This window comes from Dermacentor silvarum, chromosome 4, assembly GCF_013339745.2.
Source record: "Dermacentor silvarum isolate Dsil-2018 chromosome 4, BIME_Dsil_1.4, whole genome shotgun sequence".
Lineage (NCBI taxonomy): Eukaryota > Metazoa > Arthropoda > Arachnida > Ixodida > Ixodidae > Dermacentor > Dermacentor silvarum.
In genome coordinates, this window is record NC_051157.2 from 49,025,801 (window position 1) to 49,042,217 (window position 16,417).

The following is a 16,417-nucleotide window of genomic DNA, read 5'->3' on the forward strand; positions in this document are numbered from 1 at the left end:
TTCGCACGAGAATTTCCAACAGAAAGCGGGAGAAACTCGCGGACCAATTCGTATCGGGCGCGCAGCTTGACGTATAAACGAGTGCGAGCGCCCCCTGGCGGATGCATCACAAGCGGCGACGGTGGTTGCCATAGGAGCCGCCGGGCGGTAATCACACTTCCCTATTCTAGCCACTGTAGAGCAGTGGCACGAGCGCGTGCCGAGCACGAGCACGAGCGCAACCTTAGGGGTTTCAACGATCCAGCTGGGGAAGAAGACGACGACGCTCGAGTCGATGCTGATGATGATAGTTTTCTGTACACAGGGGATTTCACCTAGCCATATACGATTTCGCCTAGCTATATAAAGCTTCGCTTTAAAATATCTGTGCTCTCATCTGCTCTTAAACAGCTCTCTTGGCTCATTTTGTTCTATAAAGATACGCCGATCATCTCTCCACATTCACGCTGGCGGCTGAGACACTCTCAGCGACTCCGCCGGCGCCATCGTCTTCCCATCGAGAGTCGCCACAGTCAGTTTCAAGTCGTCCAACCTAACGACATCACGACCACTGAACTTACAGCAATTCTTCCTGCACGTCGTCTCGTCAGACTGGAGCAACTGAAATCGTAGGTATTCTGTAACTCCGAAGCAGCGCTAAAGTCTAAACTATCAGTCCTACGGCGCGGAGCGCATGAACAGCCGTTGTTCAAGATCGGCGAGTTTCTTCAAATATTACTCAAGAAAGAACACCGTTTCGTCTTTCAGTGGTTTCCACGTCACTGTGTTGTTATTAGTTAACGAGCAGGCCAAGCACGCTGCTCGGTCAGCTCGTCAATACAAGAAACAGGAATCGATCCCACTGCTTAGCTTTGATTCAGCTGAAAGAACTACGCTTGTTTGCCCGCGACATCACGTTGTCTGTGTGGAGCAGGCCACGTTTACAACATCATCGACCATCACCATATGAACTCTTCGATTCACCTACCGACGCTGCGCAGCGCTGTTTCGTCGGCTGTGAGTAGAAGCTTCTTTTACGAAGTTATTTAGCACACCGCGTATTGAAATAACCGAAGACGCTGCGTGTGATGACTTCCCGAGAACCTCGAACACATTCATTGCGACTGTCCTCGATACAGATTAAAGAGAAAATGACTGGCTATTGCGCTAGTGGCTATTGCGTTGACGACCGGCTACTTTAGGAACGAACCACTTCGGAATGCCGACCTCAGCAACCACTACAGAAGAGTGTGACAAAGGCCACTCTTGCGATTATTAATGTCAACAGAGCTGCACAGACGGCTTTCGCCACTGACTGGTATGAAATGTGATCCCGTGCGGGGATCGTGTGCATGTGCTCGGCGTCTCTCGACTTCCTCCTAATCTTATCAAGCGCTCTTCGCCATTAGTATGTGGTAGCAGAGCCGATCGTCCGTTCTGATTGACCACTCTGCCTTTCTCCTTCCTTTCGTTTCCTTTGTGTGTGCAACATGTCTTTTTGCGTGCATGCACCTGCGTGCACGTGTGTGTGTGTGTGTGTGTGTGTGTGTGTGTGTGTGTGTGTGTGTGTGTGTGTGTGTGTGTGTGTGTGTGTGTGTGTGTGTGTGTGTGTGTGTGTGTGTGTGTGTGTGTGTGTGTGTGTGTGTGTGTGTGTGTGTGTGTGTGGTGTGTGTGTGTGTGTGTGTGTGTGTGTGTGTGTGCGTGCGTGCGTGCGTGCGTGCGTGCGTGCGTGCGTGCGTGCGTGTGTGTGCGTGTGTGCGTGTGTGTGTGTGTGCGTGTGTGCTGTGTGTGTGTGTGTGTGTGTGTGTGTGTGTGTGTGTGTGTGTGTGTGTGTGTGTGTGTGTGTGTGTGTGTGTGTGTGTGTGTGTGTGTGTGTGTGTGTGTGTGTGTGTGTGTGTGTGTGTGTGAGGCTTGCTCTGTGGCATAGCTGCTTACTTAAATAAAAGCGTAGAACGTGCTTTTTAATGTCCTTCATGAGGACAAGCAATCAAGCATCTAAGATTTTCCAGGGCTAGAATCGCTAATAATTAGAGCCCTCCAGCACGCGCGAAACGATAACAGCACTTGAACACGCGGGTTCCCAGGTACAGACGCAGACATGGGCGAAGATGGGCCACAGTCAATAGCCCCAAGCGGAGCCATCGGCGATCTTGAGAACGTATGGCTGGCACTCCACACGCGCGCGTCTCGATCGTCACGACTTATTATTATCGAGCAGGTAGAGAGAAAGGAGGGTGGGAAGGCAGGCGAGAAGGGGGGCGCAGTCTGGAGGGATGGACACAGCAGCCCATCGCAACATTTTCAGCGGGTGTATGCCGAAGATACACCCGCGGCCGCATTTAGAAAATGACTGCTCCCTCGCTGAGATCACTCAGACGAAGGGGTCCGTAACCGGCTTTTCGCATCCTCGCGTTCATCGTTTCCGATGCGGTCCATCTGGCGAAAGCTTCGCAGGCGCGCACACACACAACACATACGCGGATGCATTGCGCCCGTGGCAACGTCGTTACGCTGTTCCGTGCGCCTATTTCCCACGGCATGCGGTTAGCAAAGGAAAACGCGTAGGAATGGCGGCGGTGTTGTGGGGCGAGTATTTCTGGACTGATTTGCTGGGGGCTTTTCCCTCTCGCTATTTCACCCACTCTCTTCCTCGCCCACTCACTTTCTCTATCTCGGTTCTTCTTTCCCAGCGTTCGTCTCGGCCTTAGCGTCTCAGACGCGAAGAGCTCTGGAGCCTTGATTCAATCTGCGAAAGAGCGCGCGCGTGCGTGCAACCCCGCGCTCAGTCGAGGTGGAAAAAACGGGAGCACGCCGCTCCCGCCTGCAAGTCTCGTTTCACGGCTCCTGCCGCCAACGTCGTGCACACCACGACGCTGACGCGCGGTCGCATTACGGAGGCAGGTAGTCCCCGTCGACGTCATCGCCGTGACTTGTCCGCTGGATGTCTAAGGCAGTCGCTCTTACCAAGTTATACGTCGTGTAACAAGCTTGCCTTCGTTTTTGGCGGAACCTGCTGCAGGGCTCAAACGCGAAGGGAATTCCTGGGGTTTCGTCACTGTATATACCGGCGACTCCACAGCCCGCACTTCACCGCATCAATGAGGCATCTGCAAGATTCGGGGATGGTTTATTATAAAAAAAAAAAACAGCACACCGGTGAGTAGAGCACTGGTATGAGAGACGTCCTCAGTCTCTTGTATCTGCCACCAACAACCTGGTCACCCACCTGGGTCCTTGGCCCCACATGACATACACTACAATAAGAATACGGGTCGTGCTACAATTTTTACAGGACACAGGACTAGCCTCAAGACTTTAACTACGCTGCTGTGTGGACGACTAGCATCATCACACCAATATTATTGCCATCATCTTTCTTTCCCCTTTCAATTTTCCCCAGTACAGAGTAGCAGGTTAGGAAGCACAAAACCAGGCCGACCTTTCTATAAATAATTCAAATTCTACTCTTGCAGTCACACGCCTTGCCTTGGGAAAGGGTTAACTAACGCGCTAACCAGTCATGATGTAGCATTCTTGTCTCGAAGTGACAGATCCCACTTCTGGCGGCGACGGCTGAATTTTACAGGACGTTGAGCACGGGGAACTGAATTCGTGCCGGATTCTGCCGCGTGCCAGGCTCGCATGATGAATTGCTGTTTTTCTTTTTTTTTTTCTTGTGCGCTGAGAGCAACAGAAAAACAGCATTTGTTGCAAACTTTGGGCAATGTGTATTTACATCCAGAGAGTGAACGATAACACGAAGGAAAGATTGCTTAAAGAGTGAAGCATTCGCACGATCTCTCAATATTGATACGAACAGGAACTTGCCCATACATTAGGACTTTTAAAGATTTTTCTAGTTTTCCTTTTTTCTTTTTTGCTGTCTTTTGACAGCAAAGTAATGAAGTAATGATATTCAAATACCTTCACTGCAACAAATGTATACATATTTAAGTGCATAATTCCGTTATTAAAGTTTTGCTTGGCGTGGCGCGTCTTCTCAGTAGGTTTCTCGCCGAGTAAAGGAAAATTGAAAACGTATACTGGGTCGATCTAGGAGACAATGTAACAGTAAAACTGGGCGGATCCTGGAGATGGTGTAATGAAAACTGGACAGATTCTGGACACTGCAATCCTTGGTCGCATGGGTCGCATGATGAGGGGGCTCCGCGGTGCGAGGTGCTTGAGCCAGTGCTAAGCCTTGTTGTTGTTGTCAATACTTGGTAATTACAATACTTCTCAATACTTCACATGTCCTTCGTATGAAACTGCCAGATATTTATTTATTGGTAGGATCATATAAGACGTTGGCGCTAAAATAGTTTTTATGAACAAACTAACTGCACTGTCGTTCGGTTTGAGCACCTTTGGTTATTTTCTTTCTTATTCCAGTGTTGGGTAGCAAACCGGACGCTCGTCTGATTGACCTCCCCGCCTTTCCTCTCTTTGCTTTTTCTCTCTGTCTTTCTCTCTCTCTCTTCTTCATTTACTTCGAAATATGTAAAGTTCGGTCACAGAAAAGTTCGGCTATCCCAACAACACAATCATAACAAGTCTATAAACGAAATAGGAAAACAGTAAATATCTCACGGGAAATCAAGGGAAAAAAATTATGTGAGGGCAAGAGAACAACCCAAGCTTGAACCGGTATTGGAAACGTGGACAAAATTTCAAATGCTCATATGCCATGGTCCACAAAACTCATCCAGTCACTGTCCACGATAAAATCCCGTAGAGCCTAAGAGAGCTAATCTCTGCTGGTCCACGACCAGGGTCGAAGCACTTTCGGCATACACTGTACAAAATGTGATTAAGAAAGATTGGGAACGTGCGCCCGGGCTCCTGCATGAGAGAGAGAGAGAGAGAGAAATAGAAGGAAGGAAAGGGAGATTAAGCAGATGCACGTCCGGTTTGCTACCCTGCACTGGGAAAGGTATCAGTGCTTCATTTCCGTAGCAGCTAGCTCGCTTGACCGGTAGAGAACCTAGTTGAACGACTGTGACACTCCCGCGTTTCTTTGTGCGTCTACCCTTACCCCTTCCCCAATGCATGGTAGCGAACTGGATATCTATCTTTCGGTGAACGTCCCTGTCTTTCTCGTCTAATTTATATATCTCTATCTTTCTCCGTAGCACCTAAACGAGGGAGCCTATGGACGCAAACTGAAAGAAAGGGTTGTAAATAGTAGCGTTACGTTAAATGAAAATGTCTAGGATTTGTAATGTTTGGCGATCGGTTTGTCCGTACGGCATAGGTCGGCGCACTCACTCATGAGTGCACTCACTCACACTCACTCACACTCATTTCAAAGGTGTAAGTGCGAGTGCGAGTGAGTGCCTGTGAGTGTGAGTGGAGATGAGTGCGAGTGCGAGTGAGTGTCTGTGAGTGTGAGTGCATGTGAGTGCGAGTGCGAATCAGTGCCAGTGAGTTTGAGTGCAGGTGAGTGCGAGTGCGAGTGAATGCCTGTGATTGTGAGTGGAAATGATCGAGTGCGAGTGCGAGTGAGTGTCTGTGAGTGTGAGTGGAGGTGAGTGCGAGTGAGCGCCAGTGAGTGTGAGGGGAAGTGAGTGCGAGTGCGAGTGATTGCTGTGATTGAGATTGGAGGTGAGTGTAAACGTGAGTGAGTGTGGGGCCTGAAAAAAATTATGATGAGTGAGTGTGAGTGAGTATTCTCCCACATTGCCAACCTATGCCGTACGGTAATATGTTAATGTGTATAAGCCTTTTTTTTTTTGGTACAGGAAATGTGCCTCGAGGCATATTGAGTAAACAAAATCGAATAAAAGCGCGCAGCTCTTCATTTTTTCAGGAAACTGCAGCAATGTCTCTGCTGACTAACTTGCCACCTATGGGGGGCGCTGAACCAGCAGCCCCCCGTGTAACGCGAGCGGAGGTCTACTAATTGAGTCACGGCTCGTTGCCACGCCACTCACGTTCTTGAGCACTTAGCGATATAACATGTATGTGCGACCCAGCCCTGTCAGTGTTAGCCAGCAACTTTCGCGGCCAAGGTGGCGGAATTGGCAGATCCATTCAACAGTAATGCCACATAGAACATAATACTAACCGTGCTAGGTCGGCATGCACACACATGACTATACTCGCTCGTACTCACTCGTAGTCATTTCACAGTACTGATGCGAGTACTAGTGAGGGATGAAAGGCGTCAGTGGACCTGATTATGAATGCCAGTCAGCGTCAGTCAGTGCGAATGGCCGTGAATAAGATCGCCAGTGAGCGTAGATGAGTGTGAGCATGCATGAGTGTGAGTGCGGGGTAGTGTATATTATGAAAAAGATATTGGCACACTTATTTTGGTCGAACTATAGTACTATAGCAGCAGGAAACTCCAGTCTACTCATTCGTATTGCGAATCGGTGAAGTTGGTGAAGGTGCAGCTTCAACTGCACCACTTTCATCTTTCATGAAATGAAAGATGAATGAAGAGAAATGAACCCCAGGTGATCAAACATTAATATGAAGTCCGCCACTATGGTGTGCCTCATAATTAGATGGTGGTTTTTGCATATAAAGCCCCAGCATTAAGTTGTTTTAATTTAGAGTTGTGTAAGTTTTTTTATATATAAACAAAGTGTCAGCAGCAGCAGCAGCATCATCATGGTCAGTTAATTTTTATATCCACTGCAGGACAAAGGCCTCTCCCAGTGGTCTCTAATTACCCCTGTCTTGCGCTAGATGATTTCTATTTGGACCTGCTAATTTCCTAATTTCCTCACCCCACATAATTTTCTGCCGACCTCAACTGCGCTTCCTTTCCGCTGGAACCCTTTTTGTAACTGCAATGCTCCACCAGTTATCTGCTCTACGCACTATATTGCTTGCCCAGCTCCATTGCTTTCTCTTTATGTCAACTAGAATATTGACTATCCCCGTTGGCTCTATGATCCACACCGCTCTCTTCCTGGCTCTTAACGTTACGCCTAATATAATTCGTTCCATCGCTCTTCGCGCGGTCCTTATCTTGTTCAAGAGCTTCCTTGTTAACCTCCAAGCTTTTGTACCATATGTTAGCACCAGTATAATGCAATGATTGTACACTTTTATTGCGATAGCAATTATATGGACACTTCCACCGGATTTCTGCCGTCGGCGTCGCCGTCGCCGTCGCCGTGAGGTTCCGTATAGATAAAATCTTCGCCGCGCGCCGTATGCCCGAGCGGAAGCGTGCGGGGACGCACGCTGTCACGGAGAGCGAACGCACTCAATCTTCCACGCGCAAGCAAGGAAGCGAGCGCCGGAGGGAGCGGGGGGGGGGGGGGGGGCGCATTTCTACTCTGCCAACAACCGCGCTCGTCGCTCGCTCGCACCGTCTCTTATCTCCACACGGCTCTGACCTTTCTGCGCTGTGCATTCGCCGCTCAGTTTCCGTTGAAGCGATAGACCGCACGTACCTCGCCCGCTGCGGCGTATGCGCTTGCTGCCAGCGTTTTGACAGTCGTTGTCTGCAGTCATTCAGTGTGATCTACTTTTGTTTTCAATGACGGTGGTTTCCTTCCAGTCAGGATTTGGTAATGCCGACCGTATGCATTGCAACCCATTTTACTTCTGTAAATTTCTTTCTCGTGATCAGGGTCTCCTGTGAGTAATTGATCTAGATAAACGTAATCCTGCACAGACTCTATAGAGGCTGAGTGGCGATCATGAATTCTCGTTCCCTTTCCAGGCTATTGAACATTACGTTTGTCTTCTGCATATTAATCTTCAACCCTACTCTGACACTTTCTCGGTTAAGGCCCTCAATCATTTGTTGCAATTCATCATAAAAATGTATAGTGAAAGGTAAAGAATACATTTTTCCTCAGCGCTTAAGTTGTGCGAGTGGGAGGAAGAATTGCGCTCTAATTGCTAGCAATCTTGTAAACAAATTTATTTTTCTGATGATCTTTTAAATTAGGAATTTTTGTACACACTGTTGTGATCTGGAAGTGGAGCGGGAGTGCTTTTCCTGCATTCAACAATTTAATAGTATGAAAAGGACAGATGCATATATTCTGATAACATTTGCAGTATGGTAAATTAATTAATTAATTAATAATGAGGCATACCTAAACAGTTAAGAAAGAAAAGAAGTAATAAAGGTAATGCAAGGAGGTTAACCAGGCTGAGCCCGGTAGGCTACTCTGCACTGGGGAAGGAAGTAAGGTGATTGAGAGATTAAAAGGAAGGGAGAAGTTCACACCCTGCCCAGTTTCACAGTCAAGCGTTCATCGCTGAGTTAGTCACAGGCGTTCATACAGACCGCAGTTTTGTACTATTTGCCCGTAACACCTGTCGCAATATACATTGGCATTCCGAGCAGTTTATTCTCTCTCTCTCTGCCTTGCCGTACACAATAAGACATTTTGATCAAGTGGCACGTGGCGCACCAACGTATTCGTGTCATAGTGCGAGGGCGCATATTACGAAGCTATAGCATTATTCGCACAATTTACTCTAAATGGGCACACCTTGGGCACTCCTTGGCTTCAATTCAGATCTATAGAATGCATGCGAAAGTTGTAATTCAATATATATATATATATATATATATATATATATATATATATATATATATATATATATATATATATATATATATAATGTAGTACAAATGAACTGGCTCATTGGCTATTGTCACACAATTATTGCCGTCCAATGCCGCGAATACCATGTTGCCGAGAAACAAAAAATACCTGTACATCTCGACGTCACAGTCTTTAAACGCCCGCTATACACGTCTCTGCTGATTACTGCCTCATTATAGAGTACGCCGTGCTTTGTGACGCATCGTTGTTGCCTTTCCCCCAGGCGTGACACTCGCCCCTCGAAGGCGGCAAATTTATCATTCCACCCGCCGTGCGGTGCGCAGACACCGCCTCGCGGGTCCGGAACCCGCAATTCGGTTCAAAATGAATTGACGCGGACACGGCCGGCGTGGCGCGGCGTCCCTGACCTGGATGACATTTGTTACAGAACTCGGAGTGGTGCTTTTTTTTTTCTCTCTCTCTCTCTCTTTTCTTTCATGGTTTCCTTTACTGCGCCGCCAGTATATGTGGCTTGCAAAGTGTCACGTATATGGTGCTGTGCGCGTTCGCCTCGGTTTGTACCGAAAATAGCGAAACACAATCCGAATGAAAATGTTGGAGCCGTTCACACGCCTCAATGCTCCTAAATGGCGGTACGCGAACCGATATGCCATGACTAATACTGATTACCCGGTGGTCGCGGGATTACAAAAAAAAAGTGCGAAATAAAAAGGCTGATACAAAAACGGCCAGCCTCGCTGGTTTCTGCAGGCACCCATTCCTCCAAGAACAGATTGCCTATCAACCTCGCGTTTCGAAATGCGTCTGTGCGTTTGTGACACTGCCGAACGTTCTTATTCATTTCAGGTGATGTAATGCCATTTTCAAATCGTAGAGTGCTGTATGAAAAAAAAAACAGAACCATGAGAGCATGGTGTCGCCAATGCAGTTTAAAATTTAAAACTCTGTGAGTGGACGGATACTCCTGGTTTTGCTCGCATAGTGTTCCGTTATGGCTGAACTTGCAGAGGCCAAGGGCCGGAGCTTAGATTTGCATTTCTTTCTCGCCACCTCGGTTGCTGCAGGGTGACCTGAATATTGAGGTTTAAGCGGCGTACCGGCACATTGCTGCAATTGAACCTACTATAGTGTCCGCTCTAGGGAGTGCCGTGTATAGTACACTCCGGTAACGTGGACGGTCACACATTGGGTATCTTACAGGAATTACGCGTGTGTGTGCCAAGCCTGCTCGTTTAGTTGTGTTGATAAGGCAAACAGACTCCGGCTAGGATAGCGCAACGATTCTATTCCAATTATTTTCCTTTTGCCGATTCATCTGTGGTCGGAGCGGCGCTTGAGCGGAAAGGTATAGGGGGGCGGAGGTAAATGATAAATAAATGGATACAGGGTTTGTTATCCGCTTACCTTGAAGAGCCCTTGATTTTCGATTTCCTATACATTCGACAACTCATCTTTCTTTTAGTTTTTGCATTGCCCCTTTCACTTCTTAAATTTTTTTCCACCTTGGCAATAGAGAGAGACAGAAGAAAGGGGTAAGGCAGGGAGGTTAACCAGATGGCAAGATCCGGTTTGCTACCCTACGCTGAGGAGAGAGGAGAGGGAAGTTTAAGTAACAGGAAAGTTGAGAGAGGGAAAGAAAGGAGCCCAGACACACAATCACAGTCAGTCATTGTCACCGTATACTGTCACCGCACAGCACAATAGCACTTGCAACACTATAGACGTCTGTTCAGGCTACAGCCGCTTGTCCAAGTCTGTTGCGGCATTTTAAGCAGTTGCTAAGGTGAGACAACCACTTGCATATAAGAGAAAGCTAAAGTATGCTTAATGAATTCGTTTATATTTATAAGCTATTTTTACTTCATGTGGTTTAGTTAGTTAGCTAGTTAGTTAGTTGGTTAGTTCATCATATAAGAAAGGATAGAATATTGTCGACGACATGGGAACTGAGGCCAACGTAAGGACATTCGTTTCTCTCGGTTACCAGTTCAAGGTTCAGCGCCAAAAAAAGTGAGCTGTTAATTTACACTAAAGGTATACTGCCTGTTTGCTTCATTATTTCGTCAAAACCTTAGAAACAAATAATTCGTCTTCAGGGATTGAAACTACGCGATCGACTTCGACAGCGAAGTCCATGGCCTTAAAACGAAGGCGAAAGTATTTTCATTACTTGAAATAAACCTACAAAGTCGAGACGATGTTGATGACGGCCGAGCTTAATGCGACTTAAGAGATGACAGTCCTCCTCCGGCTCCGAACTTTGTCTTTGCACGCAAACTTAACATCAGTGCTGGACAGCTTCGAGCTCAGCTGATGCAGAAAGAAGCCGAGTGCCAAGAGAAAAAGTGAATAAAGAATGGACCGGCGGCCCTATGAATCATCCCCCCAAGGTTTTTCACTCCCCGCTGCTTTATAGCGCTTTTCTTTTTTTTTTCTTTTTTTGTTCTCGTGTTGAAGACCGAATCTTTCTGGCACTTGGTTATTCAAGTCGGTGACGCCAGGTGTTCTTCGTGCCGTCACATTTGCATTTGAAGTTTCTGCTCCATTTTGGTCTCTCATCTTGGCCTTGCGTCGTGGTTACTTCTCTTCAAACGTTATTTATCTTCTTTTTTTATATAGCCATTCTCGCGTAGTACGAAATCTGAATTTTCTGTACGTTCGTACCTAAAGTCCTTTCCTTATTTTACCGTCACCGTGTTTTAGTCTTCTTTTTCTCTTCTCTCTCTCTCTTCCTCCTATGCGGTTCATCGAGCAGATATTGAACAAAAGTGGCGGCCGCGTAAAGTATGTCCTCCCGCTTTAATCTAGCTGCATTATGAATGAAGAACGTTTGCAGGAATAGTCTGGCTCGCTGGAGGTCTTTCAAAAGCGATGGTCTCTTTCGGTTGCGGAGTTCATACCTGGCAAAATGCTTGTCAGTAGGTCAAAGGTCAGTAACTCTTAGATAATTTAAGTACTCATTACCTACAGTCCGAACTGCGTTCTTTTGCTACGCGAACCAAATGATGAGCATAGAATCACGTGCTGTGCACGTGCTTTCGTCAGATACATTTTCGTAGTACGTTTATGTTATTAAGACATGACTCCTGTAAGGTTACAAGTAACGCTCGAAAATCGCTTACGTAGTGAACAAGAAGTAAATCAGATAAGTGGTTATCAAAAAGTGGCTCTCAATAATTAAACCAGATAAGTGGTTACCATACACACACTCGCTGTGTTTTCTAATGCATTACCGTCCACTTATTTTCGTACATTTCTAGAACCTACATTTTGTGCAGGATTGGTCCATCGAACTTCGTTTCTGAAAAATTTGTTCAAGATAAGCTGGATTTCGAATTTGAGTACACATACTTATACATATTGTCCACTACTCTCGTCACGTTTACCAATCCATTTTTGCGAAAATAATTGGGTCATTCTTTATACCACCCGAAAGCGAGCGCATATGCGCAGGGCGGATTGGGTTCGCGTGCCGAAACTTCGCGAGGACGGTCACTACAGGTACTAGGGCATGCAGCTGAGCGCCAGGGCAAGTGATGACTTCACGAACCCTCTATTCAAGCAAATATTTATTTGTCTACCCCCCCCCCCCCTCCCCATCTTCTTCTAGACGACAGCATTTTCCAAGAACACCCGAGAAGGGAATAGCGCACATCCTCGTCAGCGTGGTCCCAATGCACGGTGGTCTATAGTACCTCATTGTATTATCTACAAAGGTCGATGCAAACAGCTCAGGTCTCGCCCCACTCTCGTCGCGTAAATTTTTCGCTCTTATTATTTTTTTTCTTGCATCAGTTTTCAGCTCATTTACGTGAAGTAATGGTACGTACTTTACATGTCATGCGTTGCATATGAGTGTGAGAAACCGTACTCTCAGTCGATCAATTTCGGAGATACACACTCTGTGTGAATACCTGACATAATGAGTCAACGGAAGTAGATGATATGGTAAACGTCATCATCCAGCTTCATCTTCATGTCGCACCCGGCGCGTCGATAAGGGGGCCGTCTTCCCTTTGAGGCAATGAAATAGGCGTTGCATCATATGAAATTGAAGTCATCCCCCAAAAACTTATTGATCGATAATACAGCAAGCCACCACAACTTGCCCGTATGAAGGGTTATTTCGTTGCTGCTTGATGATGATTCCGGCTTTTGACAAACACTGTGGTCTTAAGATAAAATATGAAAAGGCAGCACCTAGCGAGATTTCATTTTTTCGCCACTGGTGATATTCATCCACTAGTATTATTGTGCGTCAAAGTTACTACATGGACGCATACTTGTGACGCAGTATTTCGAGAGTAGTTGAAACGACGGGACTCTTCATGTGCTCAATGGTTATACGCAGAAAACATGCCTACGGCGCTTGTCTACCCGACGTAAACTGAAGTCATGCCTTGTGCCCCAGCCGAAGCACAGCGCACATGAACCACTGCGCGTCATTCGAGCTGCGCATCGTCCTCATTTAAGACTCCGGAGCGGCTCTCGCGAACTCTCTACGGCCGAGCTCGCGTCTTAAAGTCCCTTGAGCCGTCGCTGCCTCAAACTGCGCCGCGAGCGCTTGACCGAACAAAGGCCGCGACGTTGTCGGGATTATCCTTGTCTGGCGTAATCCTTCCCTGCAAGCACGCTCCTCAGACGAAGGCACTCGGCCCTCATTGGGCCGTTAAGGACTCGGGCTGCCTGCATCAGTCCTAATCATGACAATCCGTGTGGTCTTCTCGGAAAAACGCTCGACATTCTGTTCCATAGTCCTTTTTTCTTTGTTCTTTTCTGCGCTCAGAGGAATTCGAGAGATGCCTTTTTATACTCGCTTCAAGTCAACGATCGCAAAACGCCTTGTGCCGTTCTTTTTGCTTGTGACTTTCTCTTGTGCCGTCATTCAGTGAGCTCTCCGGTCAGCGAAAATTTAGAGGAGGGCGCGTAAAGACGTGAGCTCGTAGTGTTTTTAACCTAGTGATCTATTCTCGCTGAGTTTGTTTGAAGGAATCGATGATGCCACTTACCGTCGTTGTTTGTTCCTGCTCGGCGCTCTCGCCAGCAGCTATACAGAACCTCACGGTATCTATTCCTGGTTAGTTTGTTTTTTCTTCCATTCCCCTCTTTCACTTTCGTCATCATTGCCTCTCGCTCGCTTTGCCTTGTGCCCTTGAACTTCTGTTAGTATAGCAGTCGCTGAATTGCCAGACCGCTTTTTCGCTTGCTTTATATCATCACTTTTTTGTGCTTTCTTCTGCTTTTTCTATATAAGCGCTTTGTAAATAATCCGAGGACACCTAAGCACTACTCATGAGCTGTGAATTCGAAAGTATTAATGTACAATTGAACTCCTCGCGGGCAAGCGAGCGCGTTGAGACGCTTGGCCATTGGTTTAGCCCAGTGGGTAAGGCACTCGGCTTCCGAGCGTGAGGTCGTAGGTCCCCGAAACTCACTACCGCCAACGTTTTTCCTTTCAGATTTATTCCGTGTTCTTATACATACATTATACAATTCCTTATTGCGATTACCGAGGCAAAGTTAAAACGCAGGTGAGAGCTTGCACGGACAAGGAACGCGCGGATAACGCAGGGTTCCGGGAGCGAGGGTGACGGGACGTCGCGGCGATGCCCTCTCCCCTCACGCAACGCCTGGCGCGCCAGCACGTCAGCAGGTGTTCCCTTCGTCCGCTCTGCTCCGTCGAGGGACACGCGTGACGTGGCGTCGCAGCCAATAGAAATTTAGGTGCCGCTTGACTCCTACAGACGCCGGATTTTTTGCTCAATGGGCCATTTGATGCTTTCGCATAAAAAGAAGCGTACTCACTGTGTTTAAAACAGGCCATTCATGAAAGGGGGCGTGTAATATTCATATGGTAGCTATACGTACGCACACTTATCTTGGGTGTGTAGCCAAGCTTACTCAACGCCGATTTTTGCGTGTCGTGGATGGTAAGTGTGGACAGCTCATTCGAACTGCTACGCGTAATTGGAGAACAACTGTGGTAACCTATGGAAGTATTGCGCATTTCGATTGTTTGCATAACCGTGAGAAAACGCACTTAAGGTTAGGAAATGCTTCAATGCCCGATGCTGAGTAGCTTGCAAAGTTAAATATTCCAGAGTCAAGCCAAGAGTCAGAAATATTTATCATAATAAGAACGCTGTGAGAACTGCCTGAATTACTGTGTTATTGTCTGCTACTCTGCGTACAGGCAAGCAGAAAGGGGAACAAAAGGAAAGGGTGGAAGTAGCGATTACAAGAAGAAAAAGTAGAGGCGCATGAATAAAAAAACTGAAAACACTTATTACAGTAGCATATTTGGTTCACGTTATCTAAAAGAAGAGCTAAGATGAATCAGTGGTAACCGATACGATGACAAAAAGAAAAACTCAACGGCGCTACTATTGACGAGAACAATTAACGGGACATGAGTATCACTGGCAAAGTTTCGCAAGTCCGTGCCACTCTCTGCGATAGCGCGTCACCGGGCCAACACGTCGAGTTACACGCAGAAGGCGTATATGGCTGCGTCCTGGCTTGTTTCCTGTTTCACTAGAAACCCCTACAGCTCTACAGACACCTTATCATGCACATATATTTAGCCGTCACGAAGGGAGACGCAAAATGAAACATGTAGGCTGATTACATTTTATAATTACTCATCGCATTACATCGTGAATTTCATTATACGGTTGTAATTGTGCTCATATAATGTTTACGCTTATAAGTAGGTTTGAGCACTTCGCGTTCAGACCTACTTCCAAAACAGAAATGTTTACAAGTATGCTACAAGTATGCGTAAAAAGAAAGCTGTGGCATTTTCTTAATTAATGTTTTGCATCAGGGCAATTAGCCACCCACACAACTGCCCAGTGGGGCTTATGACGGCAGCAATTGGGTCATCGTTGGAAAGGTCTATAGATCGCGGTGGGCCGGTGTTTAAATTGAGGTTTTGAGCACTACCAATGATCTCCCTCCCGCCGCTACTGTCAAACAGTGTTATCCTTGCGGCTTTCACTAAAGGATTCCTATGGTATAGTCAGTCGTCTTGACTTGATAACAATTAAAAGGAACCCGCCGCGGCGGCTTAGCGGCTATGGTGTTGCGCTGCTAAGCACGAGGTCGCTGGATCGAATCCCGGCCGCGGCGGCCGCATTCGGTTGGGGGCGAAAGGCAATAACGCCCGTGTCCGTGCATTGGGGGCACGTTAAAGATACCCTGGTGGTCCAGATTTATCCGGAGTCCCCCACTACGGCGTGCTTCATAACCAAATCGTGGTTTTGGCATGTAAAACCACAATTAAACACAGCTGTAGATGTGTATGTGAAGGCTTCGTCATGAAATGTGAATCTACGCTCCGATGGCCGTACACGCAAGCATTCTCTCTTGTATAGTGCTTTAACTTGGCTACTATAATAATAATTATAATTTAATAAAGCATTATACGGCTTTATTGCCGTGTAGTGCTTTAAAGTGGCTACCAGGGCGACATGTTTCCCTTTCTCTCTTTCTCGCAGGCAGGCCGAAGGCAGCCGCGCGGCTCGAGGCATCATGGCCAACACCAGCAGCCTCCTGGATAGCCTGCTCTCGGAGAAGAACTACAACCGCCAATTCAGACCAGGATTCGGAGGTCCGTATCCAAGCGCGGTGAGCGTGCGTTTCTAGGCTAGCGGCGATGGAGACCCCCCCGTTTTTCAAGTTGAGGCTCCCGACCCTCTCTAAGGTTTCACAGGCGTCGGTTATAAAGTCGAGAAGCGCAAGGCGCGTAAAGAAATTTTGACCGCATTTAAACCATTTCTGTGTTACGCGCAATCTTAGAGGAACTACATTGGCAGAGCCCATAGAGGCGATGTTTGGCGCGAGCTGGTAAAACAAAATTGTACTGACTCCGGGATTGAACCTGTTGCCTT

General features: G+C 47.1%; 1 protein-coding gene across 1 annotated transcript in view; it reads left to right on the forward strand.

Annotated features, from left to right (window-relative positions):
* LOC119449975 (gamma-aminobutyric acid receptor subunit alpha-6-like) overlaps nucleotides 1–16,417 on the forward strand; it is a 60,632-nt gene that overhangs the window by 11,291 nt on the left and 32,924 nt on the right. The window contains exon 2 of the mRNA XM_037713299.2: nucleotides 16,025–16,137. Coding sequence (XP_037569227.1) covers nucleotides 16,025–16,137 — 113 coding nt within the window. The remainder of the gene's footprint in view (nucleotides 1–16,024; nucleotides 16,138–16,417) is intronic.